Raw genomic sequence first — 17,502 nt, 5'->3', positions numbered from 1 at the left:
TAGATTTCATATCAACCAAAAAGGTTTATGTATGAAAAAAGAAGAAACAGAAACAAAGACCAAAACGAAGGACATTTTCACTATAATTTTAGTTGGTTTTGTAACCACACAATACAGTTTCAGTTGGTTGTCGGTTTTTTTAAAAACTCCCGTTTTTTTTTTTATTTCAGTTAACGTTAATTTCAGTTAATGTTTTTTTTCCAATTCTAGTCATTGGAAGAGTCTCAGTAGATACTTTATCACACCTGTTCATCAGTCACATCACTCAGGCTCTCATTATCACTTGTTCTGGGCCTGTCCAAATGTAAATGCTTTCTGGCGTAAGATCTAAATAGAATTGTGACAGTATTGCTTTTAATTAAATACATTTCTTTTTGGGCTTTTACATCCTCAAATAAAAACACAAAATACCTTTTTGGCATTCTGAGTGTAGCTGCTAAACAAGGAAATGGCTTAAGCCAGACAGCCCATCTATAGACAAGTGGTATGACATCATCTACAAAATTTTTGTAATGGAAAGAATCACTTTCTTGGTGAGGCTTCGAAAAGCCAAATTTAAGAAATCTGGGACAAGTGGAGATTGTACATCACCACAAAACGCCTGTCTTTTGTTAAATATTATGTAACTTACCTTTTTTATTTTTAACCTGTTTTACTTCTTGCTGTACATGGAAACTTCCCCAAGTTCTGGTTTATAACTAGATAAAAATTTGAAAGTATGGATCACAATGCCAATTACCCTGATGGTGATGACTACAGTAATGTGCTATGAAATGTGATTCCTAATGAAGACAAAATGAAAAAAAAAAAATATATATATAAAAAATTTAAAAACACAAGTTATGTTCAAAAATGTGATTCGCGTAACTTAAGTTAAAAATCATTTACTTTTGTTTCACATGGGACACGAAACCCCGCTCTCCCGGGTGAAAGTCCGCCTTTTTAATTTCGCTTGGCTGTCAGTCACTACTATGTCAACAAGATAGCGTTGGACACATTATAGCGGACGGTGAAATACGTAAATATTGCTCTTTTCCCGCTGCCTGCAGTACAACCTACTCTGACGTATTTGAGGGAAGAAAAGGTTGTATATACAACCCACTACATTATTAACAGCCATCCAAGTGTTAAATAAAACCCAATAAAATGTCAGCAATTAACCAAGTTTTATATACACTGTAATAAATTATTATGTAGTCATTTTATTTTACTTAATATATTTGATAAAATGTATTTAACATTAATGCGTCCTTGATTTTGAGGCAGTTGTTTAAGTAACCTTTAATATAAAAATGTTTGAGAAAGAATCTACTTATTTTGACCACATTAAATATAATCTTTATGTGTATGTAATTCTAAATCAAGAGAATTTTGAATGAATCCAACACAATAGAATTAGTCCGTTTTTAGCTGCTAAAAAAGGAAATGGCTTAAGCAAGACAGCCCATCTATAGACAAGTGGTATGACATCATCTACAAAATTGTGGAGATTGTACATCGCCACAAAACGCCTTTCTTTTGTTTAATATTATGTAACTTACCTTTTTTATTTTTAATCTGTTTTACTTCTTGCTGTAGATGGAAACTTCCCCAAGTTCTGGTTTATAACTAGATAAAAATCTGAAAATATGGATCACAATGCCAATTATCCTAATGGTGATGGTGGTGTTTTTAATTGACAGGCACATCCTGTTAAGTTGTTATTAACTCAACTTGTAACGTAGTTAGATTTAATAAATAATATTGCGTGCAATCTGTTGCCTCAATTTTATTGAGTAGCTATTGTTTATCTTTTTTTACAGTGTATAACCCACTACAATATAAACAGCTATCTGTGGCTCAGAGGGTATAGCAGTCACCCACTGATCAGAAGGTCAGTGGTTTTATCCCTGACCATGGCAGTGTACATATGGACATATCCTTGGGCAAGATACTGAACCCAGCCATTGCTGAGTGAATGAATTCCTGATGATGGCAGGTGGCACCGTTTAGGATAACCTCGTATGAATGTGTGTGACTAGAAAAGCACTATACATTCACCATACAGCTCACATATGAGCATTTTGTCATTATAACAGAAACAAAACGATTATTTTGTTGTTAACATTCAACAACATAATTTCCCACAAGTCTTATTCGTAGCACTTCTCTGAAAGCCTTGTGGGAGCTGTAGGAGCTGAGGTTAATTACCTGTTTCTTCTCTCATATACCACTGTTCTTTAAATGCCTACATCCCTGTGTTTCTCTCCTTCTGTACCTTCTTTATCTCCTCTCAATCACACCTTCTCTGTCTGTCTGTCTCTTTCCATTATTCCAGTACTCTCCCCTCTCTCTCTGTCTCTATTCTACACTGATAGTATTCTGCCACAGTGGCAAAGCAAATAACTTTTTGCCTTTACAGCCACATAAATCTTAGCAAATCCCCTGGGAGACAACACACACACACACACACACACACACACACAAAGTCGCAAACACACATTAGCACACATACATACACAAACACATGCAGCTCTTCACTGCACACACACCCCCACACTACTGATGTTGTTGCCAATGGCAATACTGATCCATCACAAGAGTCACCTTGTGTGATTATCACCAGCTATATATATTTATACCAGTAATGTTTGTGCGTGTGTGTGTGTGTGTGTGCTTGTGTGCGTTCATGATCGGAGAGCTACACACACATGCACACAAACAAGAAAAATAGAATTTACCCACTATTGTTACTTAATATCGCTCACATGGACCAATATGAGGCAATAGCATATGCCTTATTTGTCTATAATGTTTTCTTTGAGGGGGTGGCATTTTTACACAATTTTATGGTTTCACACAGTCAGTCCAGCAGCAGTCACTGTCGCAACTGTTGATCACTTTTCATGCTGTGGTACAAAATGCATGTATAATGACCACAAATTGTGCTCAAACTTAACCAACATCAAATTGGTCAACATCATTGTTTTGTTAATGAGGTCCCATGTTTCTTGGATGTACGTATAATCAAGATTATCCCCATTCGTTCACAAACGATGTGCTTATGATGCATTAAAGACACCACTTCAAGTAAAGTGTTGTTGAAATGATTGAAAGGCCCTTAGCTGCAGCAGTTTGCTCTGCTGTCCTCTCCTTCCTCAGAGCCTCTATAGCAGCTATATGTATGCTGCTGGATGATGTGAGTCCCAGAGCTCATTACAGTCTTGCTAATTGCAACCCAGTGGCGGAACGGTCAACTCATTCAGCTAACCCTTGTGTGTGTGTGTGTGTGTGTGTGAGTGTGTGTGTGTGTGTGTGTGTGTGTGTGTGTTGGTGACTATAAAGTGAACGACGTGTGTCCCTTTGTGTGTCTTTGCTGCTGTACATAAACCTGCTGTGGTTTTGTGTGTATTTTTTGTGTTTGCCCACCCCCCACCATGCTTCAGCCATTCACCCTTGCAGAAGGCACTGCCAAATGCAATAATAAGCACAAGTAGTTCAAGCTAAAGCAGGGACAGGCTTTGACAGACTGTTAAAAGTTAGAGGTCACATCACTCTTTAAGTTTGAGCTGTTAGCAGTTTCATGCAGGCTGTGATGGGCCTGAACACATTAGTATCCAGTGAGTGTGACTCCCTCCCAGTTTTCTAGTCTGTCCCAGAACAAATACAGATATACAATTATTTATTTTGAATTAAACTCCTGAATGAACCCCTGTTCGATTGCACTGTGAATGGGATCCGGCCCAATTATAAAGAAGATGCTGAATAAAGTCCACAAACCAATGACATTTATAAAAAATATTTGAGATCAACTGGAGGAGTAATAGGAACACCAGAGTAAGATTATAGCCAATATAGTCAAATGTACTCAAAATGTGTTTGGCTCCATGTTGCTTTATTTATTTCTGTGTTAATGTTTTCCAAAAAGTTTCAATTTCACTCTCATTTGGACTTACCAGACGGACATGGGTTTTGAATGCGTCCGAATATAACAGTTTCCATCTTTGTGACAATCCTTTGTATTTGTCAGTTTCATGCTTCCACATCACAATGCCTAATTGCATGTGTTGCCAGAAGCAGTTCATTTTTGTCATGACAATCAGAGGAATTTATTGATTTAAGAGTTTTCATATTGAGAATACTCCACCAAGCACCCAACACCATTTCCAAGAAAAGAACAACAAAAACAACAACAGCAAAGGCTTTGGTGAAAGAGCAACCGAGGCAGAAGCCTTTTGATCAGACATGAAGGTCAGATTTCCTCCAAACAGCTTAAAAAGCTCAACCCTCATATCAGTCACACTGAAAAGGTGACCTTCAGGTGACAGCAAAGCAGTCAACCATAAAATTAAACTATTTCTCAAACACTTTTGTAGAGGCTTTTCAACAAGGCACCAAAGCCACAATAACCCAAAGAGCGTCAGTCAATGCTGCAGACGAGTTCTTTAGTCTTCATGAAGTAGGTGTGTTATTGCAGAAGGTGTTCTGTGGTTGGTCTGTCTGCATTAGATAGTATTCATCCATGAACCTGAACAGAGGTGGAAGTAGAGAAGCCATGACAGGAAAGTCAAACCGATGATGGTTTAATCCAGTAATGAGAAGGCAAGAGAGCTAACCCCTTCTGGGTTATTGTTGCTTTATAAATTGTTGTTGGTTGTCTCCGGGTTTACGGTAGAACAGGGTTTGGATTTACCAGTACACTATAAAAAAGATAAACAATAGCTACTCAATAAAATTGAGGCAACAGATTGCACGCAATGTTATTAATTAAATCTAACTACGTTACAAGTTGAGTTAATAACAATTAACAGGAAGTGCCTGTCAATTAAAAACGGACTAATTCTATTGTGTTGGATTAATTCAAAATTCTCTTGATTTAGAATTACATACACATAAAGATTATATTTAATGTGATCAAAATAAGCAGATTCTATTTCAAACATTTTTATATTAAAGTTACTTAAACAACTGCCTCAAAATGAAGGACGCATTTATATTTAATACATTTTATCAAATATATTAAGTAAAATGAAATGACTACAGAATAATTTATTACAGTGTAGTGACCTTCTAGTAGCAAACCCATCTACGTAACCACCCCCTTCTCAAAAACATCTTTGTTTTCTCATACATAGCCTCTTTTTCAGGAATCAGAATAGGGTTTTAGGGTATGCAGGTAGATCAACACCTCAAGGAACTAAGCGTCGTTGCCTTGTATAGCTGGTCAAGTTGTCGGTGACTAAACCCTCAACCCCATCAGGTTTAACTTGATGAGAAGTGGCAGGACAGAAAAAAAATGGCGGATGAGCTCATCAAGAGTCAACGGCCATCCACATCTGGAGAGGAGATGGACACCACCAGATTATCTTGTCTATTTAAACACTTGTGATGATTACACCAGATAACCACATACCAGATCAGTCTTGGCCCGGGTTAACAACGACCACGTCCTCCATTGCATCGCAGGATGGAATAGAAGAAGAGGAAGACCTAGAAAAAACTGGCTCTCATTTATTGCAAGTTGGACGATAATGACCCAGCATAATGCAACTGCAGAAGATCGATCAAAATGGAAAGAACTGGTGAAAAACATCATAGTGCACCTACAGCCACTTGGCTACAGATTGTGATGAGAATCGAGTTTATCACTATCTTTTTTTTTTTCTTTTCTTTTTTACAGTGAATGTGCTTTGGTGTTTGGTACATACAATAAATAATAAACATACTTTAAGTGGGATTCTTTTATTTTCTTAAGGGTAAAGTACTGCAATAGTCAGTAACATAATAATATGTAAATAATACAATACAAATATGAAAAAAGTGTTGCCAAAAATTACAAATATGTACAATATTATTGTCTTAGAATGAGAGAACTGCACAGTTCTGTGAATGATGAAAACAACCTGTTCATGGGTGTGTGCGAGGCATGAGATTTGCATTATTGATGCCCCTCAAATTACCATTTAAGGCTTCTTGTTACCAGAGTAACATGAAAAATGCTACACTCAATAGCTCCAAGTCCTTCTGCGGCAGCTGGAAACACAATATATACACTTACACTTGCAAACAAGTTGTTACAGTGCAGGTAATATCCACTCATTTATTAAAACACAGATTTATGTTTTTGCATAGTTCAGTGTACTGTTTATGGAACGCAATTGAGTATCTAATATTTGAACTCTTTCTACCAAGTTTATTCTGACAGAACTGGATTTAAATCACCTGCCTTGTTGTGTTTCTGAGGGTCTGTTTCACCCCGATGCATTTCAGGTGAAGGTAGTGGAGCTCAAAACGTTGAAAAACAACATCTATCAAATGTAATTGCAACTGTGTGGTTTCTGCAGAGAATCGACAGAACTTCTCTTTTTTGATTGTGTGACCATTTTTCCAAGCCTGCCATCAATACAATGTCATGTGTGTGACTAACATTATATCAATATTTAATTATTTTAAATACCACAGTTATTGTCATTACTAGTAAATTGCGACACCTCTATTAGTAGTTCTGTTTTTTAACTGATTGTAATGGATGTCAGCTCAGTCCCTCTGTCTCTCTGTCCCTCTCAGATGTTCAGCACATTAAACGGAGGGACATTATTTTGAAGAGGGAGCTTGGAGAAGGAGCCTTTGGCAAGGTCTTTCTGGCTGAATGTTACAACCTGAGCCCCACAAAGGACAAGATGCTGGTAGCTGTAAAGGTAAGAGATAGAAGCAGTGTGTGTGTGTGTGTGTGTAAACATGGCAGGAGCAAGGAGAAAAGCAGTGTGGAAATGCATCTAGGTGGAACAAGTGTGTTCCAGCAGACAGCAACAGTTAGCTGCATCTTAACACACACACACACACACACAAACACACATACATAGTCACTTTATACTTCTACTTCACTACATTTACTACCAGCTTAAGTTACTTTTCAGGTGGAGATTTAACATAAAAACATGATCAGTTGAAAGTGCTTATGCATTTTTATAAATTAATCCACATTATAAGTATATTAAGTATTTAAAATGAGCCCTAAATTGGCAGGAGTAAAACGTTGCTTACATAAATGCATTTACAATAATAATCTAATAATATGTTTAGAATACATAAAACAATCTGAGTGGGGCCATTCTGCATAACGACTACTTTTACTTTTCATACTTTAAGTACATTTTGATGCTGATACTTTTGTACTTTTACTTAAGTAAGTTGCAAATGCAGGACTTTTACTTGTAGTGGAGTAATTTCACATTGTGGTATTAGTACTTTTACTTAAGTACTTCTTCCACCACTGACACACACACACACACACTAGTTGCTCACTTACTAAGATTTTTAAACATCCAATGACACAGATACATTTTTGGTTTACCTGAAAGCACAAATAATACAAAATAAAATACAAAAACATCATGCTGGTTAAGTCAGAGCACTTAAAAACCAGTGTCTAGCATTCAAAGCAGCTCTTAGCCTTCTTATCCTCTATTCGAGCTGGGCAATTCTTTGGAAATGTGTTAAAGCTTTCGTGAGAAGCTTTGACCTGTTGAGGCACATTTTTCAGTTTTTGCAGCAACTTTGGGGTTTTTACTATTTATTACACACATTTGGTCCTAAAGTTTGCCCTTTTTTAGTCAAGATCTGATGAAAAAAGGTCATAAATCCCTCCAAACTACCACCAAGTCCTTGATATACACCATAGAAAAAGCCATGCTTTTAACATTTTGGAGATTTCTTTATTTTTGGGAATTCAATGGCAAGCACTTCTGTTGTGTAAGACGAGCACCAGTTATTAAATCTAAGGGTTCACCTACTTTTCCACCAGCACTATGAATGTTTCATGGATGTGTTCAATAAAGACATGAACTATTATAATTGCTTGTGTGGTATTAGGTTTATTCTGTTTGTCTATTTGGGACAAATACATTTATGACAAATTAATGCAGAGAACTAGGTCATTTCAAAGGGTTCTCAGACTTTTTCTTGCCACTGTATGGTGAATACAGAGAATCTGTTATGACTACTGCAGCAGTTATTAATGGAAACATGACCAACACATTGACCTGCAGCAGACAGGTGTTAGTCTTAGTGAGGATATAGAGGGATTACAGCTGCAGTCTTCTTAATCCTGCAAGATTCATTGCCCTTTGCAGCATTATGCTTTTTGTCATCCACACAACCAGCCCTTCCTGAGACAAACAGCACACACACATGCACGCAAGCACACACACACACACACACCCACACACACTCACACTCACACTCACACACCGTCTATCTCACACAGACTCACTGTACCTGTCAGGATCCATTTTCATCAAGGATGTGTTCATGCATAGACTGTTAATTTTTGCTGAGTCACATAATGCAGGACCAGAGACAAGGTGCGTGTGTGTGTGTGTGTGTGTGTGTGTGTGTCTGTGTGTCTGTGTTTAAGATGAATTATGTAATTCTAACCCTGCTTAAATGTTAATTCCATGTCTCATGTAATTTACATATTGTTATATACTTTGTGTTGCATACCTTGATATACAAAACTAAATCGAAGCTAAACTTGTTTGACAAGAAGGTTCAGCAAGTCATCTCTGCATTAATTAAATTCATAGAGCCATGGTGACGTCATAAATAAAAGAACATTTTTATGCGTTTATGTTTATGCAGATCATTTCCTTAGTTTGTTTATGCATGACTGGTTAATTATCTTTTCTAGCAATTGTGTCACAGGTTATGTTCTATTCAAAGACCAGTGAAGGGAAGACCATCACACATCTAATTCAATCAGTAATCATTACAGATTTTAATATGTCCTCATTGCAAAGCATTATGGGAGAGCAGAGTCCTTGTAGAGTTTCTGTTGACTTCAGGAAAACTCACACTGAAGGTACTGTACTTTCGCAATGATCATAATTGACCCCTTCTGACTGGAAGCAGGCTGAATGGTTGGCACAAATCGATGGTACCTTGGCAGGTAGCTATTACCCAGTAAAGGTGCAGCTAATGTTTCTAGAAAAAATTGTCGTTTGAAAACCTGAAAGAAATCTAATGACAGCCTGAGAGTGTTCATGCAGTCAGACGCATCATCCACTTGACTGCCAGGCCCATTGACAAACCAAGAACACATGCATTTCGCTCATTCAAATCACTGAGTGAACAGGCAATTGTGGTTTACTCTAACTTGGATCATATTGTTGTTTATAGATTTGTCGATCATACAAAACAACAAAACTTTATTCACTGAATAAAGTGCTGAGAACTAGGAACACAACAAACCATCACTGCACAGGAGTAGTCACATGATCAGACTTAGAAATGCACAATTAAGCAAAGTTCTCTCGTGTGTGACTCCTCTGATATTCTACATCAAAATCAATCAAATCAAAATTACTTTATTTATCCTCGAAGGGAAATTCAGTTAGTCAGGTAGAATCTCTGTTAGGATGAGACAGCCTGATGGCTGTAGGAGAGAAGGATCTTTTGTATCTCATTGTCCTGCAAAGGAGAGAGAGGAGCCGTCCACTGCTGTTTTTTTGGTCCATAAAGGTTTTGTGTAGCGGATGATCTGGTATTTCAGGATGGCCTGGAACATGTTGACAGGTCATCTCTCCACCACCTCCTCCAGTGTGTCCAACCTGGCTCCAACCACAGAACCAGCTCTTTAGACCGGTCTGTCCAACCGCCTTCATCTCTGTGTGTGATGCTGCCTCCCCAGCAGACTGCAGCATAAAACAACACACTACCACCACAGACTGATAAAACATCTGCAGCATCTTACTACAGATGTCCAGAGATCTGAGCTTCCTTATGAAAAAGAGGCGGCTCTGCCCCTTTTTGTAGAGAGCGTCTGTGTTTAGGGACCAGTCCAACTTATTATCCATGTATACACCTAGATACTTATAACTTGGCACCATCTCCATGTTCACCCCACAGGTATTCACTGGCTGAAGGGGGGCTTGAACCTGAGGAAATCTCTGATCATTTCCTTAGTCTTTGAGGTGTTCAGTAGGAGATAGTTCTTGTGACTCCAGTCACTGAAGGCTTTTATCAGATCCCTATATTCAGATTCCTGTCCATTCCTGATACATGCCACAATATTGTGACGCATGAAGACCACTGTACTTAAGTACAATTTTGAGGTACTTGCACTTTTCTTGCGTATTTCTATTTTATGTAACTTCATACTTCTACATAACGGGTACTTATACATATATATATATATATGTATAAGTACTACTAATACTAGTACTAATACCACACTGTGAAATTACTCCACTACAAGTAAAAGTCCTGCATTCAAAACTTACTGAACTTACTTGTATAAGTTATATATGTATATATATATATATAGATATATATATATATATGTGTGTGTGTAAAAGTGATAAAAAAAAAACCTCAACAATATACATATATATATATCCTTTATTTAACCAGGTAACAGTCTTGTTGAGATTAAAAAAATCTGTTTTCCAAGAGAGACCTGGCCAATAAAGCGGCATAAAAAGTGACAAGTTACAACATTTAAACACAGTTAACATAAACAATTAAATACAATTAAATACAAATACAGCCATCACAACATCAATGTAAGAGCCTCAGTAGAGACTTATATGGAGCAGTCACACCGACCAAGGAAAATGATTTCTTTATCCTTTAGAATCGATTTAAATTCACCAATTGTGATCAACTCAGACAATTTCAATTCTTTTTGCAGATTGTTCCATGAAAAAGGGTCAGCGTAACTAAAAGCTTTCTTACCCAATTCAGTTCTCACTCTTGGTACCAGCATCTGTACAATGATTTGCGAGCGTAGACCATGTTTAGTCTAGTTTTACTGTTTTACTTTTACTGAAGTAAGGGATCTGAATACTTCTTCCACCACTGGTAATTTGTCAATTGATGGTAATATTGTTGTGGTAAAAAAACAACAACAAATCCATACATAAATAAAGGGAACAAAATGTAGCCAATAATTCAAAAGGTTATGCAACCACTTTGTTATTTCTGGAACATGCTTTCATGTGATAATGATTGCATGATCCTCAATAGACAGTTTACATCTCCTAAGATGTCATTTTGAATGGGATATGTCTGCAGCTTTCTCTTTTGCCATCCATCCATTACATATGAAGTCGCTTTTGTAATCACCTATTTTAAAAGTCTACTATTTTTCCATTATGATTGGATATTGTAATTAAAGTTTGGTTCGATACAGTGGCATAATACCAATGTCAAAGTGCATAATACTAGACAGTAGTGGATGCAGAAGACCTCCCAGAATTAACAAGGGCTGAGCTGAGGGAAAACAAAAGCTCTGAGAGGGAAAGAGAGGATAAACAAGAAGGTAACCATAGCAGCAGTACCACTATTAGAGCTATTAACAGTAATCGGAGCATTTCAACCTATTATTGTCTTTCACTAAAGAAGAATAGGTGTGCTGCCCTTTGTCACATTGTTTGTCCTTCCTGTGTCATGAATGGGTGTTGTTTGTCTCCACTCTGGCTCTCTGTATTTTGAAAGAAAGTAGAGCATGCTGTAGTGCTCGGGAGAAGGATTATGAAGGAGAAAAACATATAGAGGGTAAGTGTAGCATCCCTGGCTGAATGACGGTCGACTCTTATACTGATGGTTCACAAGATTTATTCAGAATCGTAGCTCCATGAATATAAAATAAGACATTCTTTGGCCACCTTGTGAATTTACCGTAAGTGCTACGAGATGGAAAAACAAGCATTAGCACTTTAGAAAATAAACACTTTTACAATAGTTCAGACAACAAAAATAGCCACTGATATATATGGCAGAAGAAAATAAACTTTAACAAACCTTGTGCCCCTGTCAGCCAGGCACTATAGAAGCTTTTTTGATACTTCATATCAACTTCATATGAGTTAGAAGCACTCGATATTATTTACCGTGCGTTGAAACCTTTCAAAATAAAAGCACCCGTTTTTTCACTGAACTGTACCTTTTCAAAATAAAAGCATCATAACAATATAAAACACCTAGAAAATATACAAAGATGAAAAATAAGCAATATATCACAAATACACCACAAAGAACCTTGCTAAAAGTAATTTACAGTAAGAATACAAAGGAAAAAGAAATGAATGCCCAAATACTGTTGTTAACAGCTGCTGTTTTACCTTTAACAGTCCTATCAATACTCCAGATTGAGCTAATATTTTTCAGCGTAAACTCTACTCCAAACATGTAAAACTTGTAAAAAGATGAACACACTTTTAGCGCAACATCTACACAGTGCCACAGTCACACCTGAAGCTCTAGTGGGCAAATTTTGTTACAAAAAACTGCCCCAGGAGCGGGTGCCCTCCATTCAGTCCTGGGTATACAGAATTGTGTCCTGTTGTTAAATTGTGTAACCATAAGTGTGCTCTTGGATATGTGCAGACATCGCTCAGTGCTTTAGGTAAGCTGTTAGCTGTTAAGTATCCTTGTTAACTGTGAGACTTTTTCGGCTACATATGCAGTTTGTGTCTGTGTTGTATAGATCACAAACAGTGGTGGAAGAAGTATTCAGATCCCTTACTGAAGTAAAAGTACTGATACCACACTGTGAAATTACTCCACTACAAGTAAAAGTCCTGCATTCAAAACTTACTGAAGTAAAAGTACAAAATGTACTTAAAGTATCAAAACTAAAAGTACTTGTTATGCAGAATGACCCAACTCGTATTGTTTTATATGTTCCAAATATAGCAGTAAGCAGTGTTTTAATAGTGTAAAGACAGGGCTCATTTAAACCACTTGATATACTGTTATGGGGTTTAATTAAAAACATATTTTTCATCACTTTTAATGTATCACGCTTTTTTAAATGTTGTTTTTATGTTAAATGTTGACCTGAAAATTAACTAAAGCTGATGTAGTGGAGTAAAGAGTACAATATTTGCCTCAAAATGTGGTGGAGTAGAAGTATAAAGTTACATAAAATGGAAGTACTCAAGTAAAGTACAAGTACCTCAAAATTATACTTAAGTACAGTACTTGAGTAAATGTACTTACTTACTTTCCACCACTGATCACAAATGATTGTCTTTGCTTTCCGGGCTACCTGTAAACCAGGGTCTAGAAGATAGCGATAGCGATAATGTTAGCTTACAACGCTACATAAGCAAACACACAAAAACATGAATAATTCACCTTCATGAACTACCAGTGAAATGGAAGCTTTCTTTACAGGCTCTCGCCCACACAGATCTTTGCCGGGACTGATTAGAGCAGATACTTCTGACCCGCCAGGGACTTGATTTTCTAAATAAATCATGTGATTTAAATGCCCTAACCTTAGGGCCTAGTAGTTTTGTAACCTAAATTTAACAAAACTGCAGCCTTTTTTACGACAGTGAACCACAAATTTATGTAAATGACGTCTGCACTATTTTAAGAAATCTCCTGTGGGTCGTATTTGAGGGTAGGAATAAACTCAGGGCTTTGTAAAGCACCAAAGCAATCACATAGGTTATTATGGGTTATATTGACAGACAACCCATGCTGTCATTTAGGTTGGAGATCCCGTTGAGAGTGATTTAAATAGATTTTATTTCAAATAATCTAATTTGATTAACACCAGAGAAGTTTTCAAAGCATAGAAACATCAATAGCATCATTTTGCCTGTTTCTCTCTTTTTATATATCATTGTGCTAGTTACCTGGTGGCTGCTCTCCAGGCTGCTTTTTCTTCTCTTCCCCTTCTGTCTTCATTTGACCCACACTAGATTGCAGCTATTACTGCCACAAAGGAAACCTGTATGATTTTTCACTGCAGATGTGTTTGTACAGCAGACAACAAGTGAGAGAAGTGGAATGACGATAAGACAGATACAAGAGGCTGGAATGTTTCCATGGCTACCAAAGTGTGACCCTTGATCTGGTCATTATTCGGTTGTGTAATCCACTACAACATGATCTCTGTCTCTCTCTTCTCCCCAGACTCTGAAGGACCCCACTCTTGCAGCCAGGAAGGATTTCCAGCGTGAGGCTGAGTTGCTAACCAATCTCCAGCATGAGCACATAGTGAAGTTCTACGGAGTGTGTGTGGACGGAGACCCTCTCATCATGGTCTTTGAGTACATGAAGCATGGAGATCTCAATAAATTTCTCCGGTGAGTTCAGCAGACAAGCAGCAGGTGGTGGATGAGCTGTGGAGTGAGTGCATCTGCTGTGGGTGATTATTACTGAGAGTTTCAGTTAGATCAGCTTCAGCTTCTGTACTGTGAAATATTTCCCACTGAAACAGAATGCTACAGTTGCAAGTCCAGTGTACAGTGTACAGTTACAAGAGGAGCATTTTACATTTGATTGGATCACGAAGAAGACCTAGTATATGGCCAACATGGTCTCACAGGAATCTGTGAAATAGTCACGGATTTGCTTAACTCAAAATCTGTGGAATAGCCACGGAATCACTCAAATTTCCGTGAAACTGACACGGATTTCACTACAATGCAAGTTAATGACATATCCCGTGGCTATTCCAACATACAAAGTGATTATGTACATTCACTGAGTGAATATTTGAAAAATAAAACATATATTTCTCGCTAGAAATGTGATCAAGATCCATTTTTATGCAGAAACTAAGTCAAAATATAGATTTTTTTCACCAAAAAATGAGAGAACTGTCCGCCATGTTTTTTGTTCTGACTGCCGGGACCTTGAAAGTCACGTGACTTGGAATAAACCAATAGGAAAAAATAGCCATGGAATAGCCACGGGATATGACTGTCATTAACTTGCATTGTAGCGAAATCCGTGTCAGTTTCATGGAAATTTGAGTTATTCCGTGGCTATTCCACGGATTTTGAGTTAAGCGAATCCGTGGCTATTTCACGGATTCCTGTGAGACCAGGTTCTATATGGCTGTCCGCGTTTGGTCAATGCAATTTTGGGAGCAATTTTTTGCTGGAATAGTTCATTGTAGTGTCTATGATATGAATATGTTGGATACTATATGTGTTTGAACTTATTAACCACATGTTAATTGATGAATCAAGGCTCCCGGTCTGTCTGTGAGCTTCTCCTCACTCACGGCGGTGGCAGCCAGTGGCTGACCAGTGTATCTGCAAAGACAGTTATAAATCACAGAAATATCCCGCTGTTGCTAATCTCAGCTTCTTTAGTTTAGCAGCTAGTGATGGCCTCTCTCTTTCTGGTGCATGGTGTGTAAAATGTTTCAGCCACTGCTCTGCCTCCTTTACTGATAATGTTACATGTAATAAGTGTAGTGCAGTAGTTGTGTTGCAGGTGAGGCTTGGTGAAGTGTGGCTCCACACCATGGAGTCTCAATCGCTAACATTAGCTGCTGCAGTTAGCCAGTCCCCATAGCCGGTGCAGGCAGACCTAGTGCAGCTAGCAGCCCTTCGCAAGCCGGACATAGACCGGCTACCACCACAGTCAGTAAGATCAAAACAAATATACAGCTGGATATTTAAACATCTTTCTATGCAGATTGCGCTTCACTTAATGCAACGGAAGATGGAGTCAGTGTGGATTGCACAATGGAACGATCACGTCTCCCTGACACATTTGAAAACAAATATGTCCACTCGGACAATCATTCAGTCACATACAGACCCGTGTGTAGGGCTGCCCTAGGGCGGTCAGTCAAAAAGTGTATGGGATAGAGTTTAGTGTAATATGGAGCTACAGAGGGCTGCTGTCTCCACACAATTTAACTGGCTCTGCATCACGATAACACAGGCAGCACACACAGGTGAACGGTGCCGGGCCTCCGAGGCCTTCCATGCAGCCAGTGCTGAGAACTGCCCACTCACCCCCCGGTAAAAGTCTGGATGTACTGCCCAAGCTGCAGCAACACAGAGGCCAAAAACTGGCAAAGCCTCACTGCAGTAGACCTCAGCTCATGATTTTGGAAATGAAAACAAATTTATTTCCAAAGACATATCTCTTCCTGTCTTGTGAAAACAAACTGTGGTTTTTATATAATCGGTTTGGCTAGCTTATAGTTTAAGTCTCATTTGATCAGATATTTTTTTAAACAGCCCTCAGTGCTGGATGAGTCATCAAACATTGGAAGATTATACATGGTTTTACAGGAAGAGAAAAGACAGGGGTTTTGATGTAAAGCACTGTGATACTGTTTTTGGACATATATTCAGCATATATTAAGAGATAAATGAATAATTAATACAAGATTAAAACTGGAGAATGTATTTTTCATCTCACTGGGACTTTAACCACATTAGGGTTTGGACTGTGTGAGTAACTATCCAAAATGATGGTGTCGATTACGCAAGTCTCAAGAGCTGAAAAATACATTTTCTGCTGCCATTAGGCATATACAGACCTATGGAGTGATAAAGGGGCACTAGCTCTTTCCTCATTTTGTTTGCCGGGCCCCCACAGTCTGGCACATACCTTTTGTAAAGGCCTAGAGTGTTGGATCTTTGTTCCTCGACATGTCCGTCACACCCGTCATCTGTCTTCAGTTTCTGACCTTACTCTCTTTGACTTTAGTTGACTTTGCTGTGGTGTTTGGAACCTTCATTGGTTCTGGACCAATGATTAAACTTCCCCTCATTAGTCCATGAAGTAAAAAAAGTTCTGCAGTGGTTAACCTGAGCTGTCAGACCTGTGTGTGGCACACAGAGCAGTGTGCTAGCTTTTAGACATGGAGTGATGGATGGGCCTGTCTCAGTGAACTACTGCAGGTTGATGCCTTATTTTTAACCTTGTCACAAGACTACAACCACCTGCTTGTTCAGTACTGTTACTTCTTCCTTTACGCCCTCACTTTCCTTCTCTAGAGGTGAAACCCCTGCATACTTCTGCCAGGCTGTTTCTGAAAAATGTTTTAAAAGGGCTGCCTGTTATAAAGTAATACATATGAATGAAAGATTGTCACCATTGTCAGAGTACCTGACTGTGAGAGCCTTGCTGGAGCTGTGTCATGTGCTATTGTGTGCTCCACGGTGATTGATGAATGAGTCCCTCTGATAGAACGACAGACTGACACTGAGAACAGTTCCACCCAGAGCATTATGTGAGATTCAGTCACCTTAAGTAAAAATAGTGTTCGATATACTACTTTACGTGATACATGAGGATTGATAGGGAAGACAAAGAAAATTGACAAAAGTGTGTGTCCAGAGAACTGGTGGTATTCTTTGGTTTCACCACAAAAAATAATAATAATAATTAATGACAAAAAATCCACCAGATCTGCTGTGGATATTTATGGCTATAATTTTTTTATCCCCAGACTTTTCCTCTGATACCACTGTTTGGTCAAACTTTTGTCTTACACATATCAAAGTCTAATAGATGGATTAGCATTACATTTATTAAGCAATTCATGTCCAGGGTGAACCCCATGGAAACATTTGTGAGCCTTTGTCTAGCATAACCCCCAAGCTAAAAATGGCAACTAAAAATTGACCAAGACAGCTGACTGACTGCTGACACTCGAAAACTGCACAAGGCCTTGTCTTTGTGTTTGAAATTCTGATCAATAGAAAGAGTCATTTTCAAGTTGTGCCAGAATCAAGAAGGTTTAGTTCAAGC

The 17,502-nt window shown here is 38.1% G+C and overlaps 1 protein-coding gene across 3 annotated transcripts in view; it reads left to right on the top strand.

Annotated features, from left to right (window-relative positions):
• Positions 1-17,502, top strand: part of ntrk3a (neurotrophic tyrosine kinase, receptor, type 3a) — a 229,490-nt gene that overhangs the window by 191,179 nt on the left and 20,809 nt on the right. For all 3 annotated transcript variants that reach the window (XM_059334506.1, XM_059334505.1, XM_059334507.1), the window contains 2 exons: positions 6,547-6,677; positions 13,909-14,081. In XM_059334506.1, coding sequence (XP_059190489.1) covers positions 6,547-6,677; positions 13,909-14,081 — 304 coding nt within the window. The remainder of the gene's footprint in view (positions 1-6,546; positions 6,678-13,908; positions 14,082-17,502) is intronic.

The sequence above is a fragment of the Centropristis striata genome, chromosome 6 (genome assembly GCF_030273125.1).
Source record: "Centropristis striata isolate RG_2023a ecotype Rhode Island chromosome 6, C.striata_1.0, whole genome shotgun sequence".
Taxonomy (NCBI): Eukaryota; Metazoa; Chordata; class Actinopteri; order Perciformes; family Serranidae; genus Centropristis; species Centropristis striata.
This window is presented reverse-complemented; position numbering and strand designations above follow the sequence as displayed.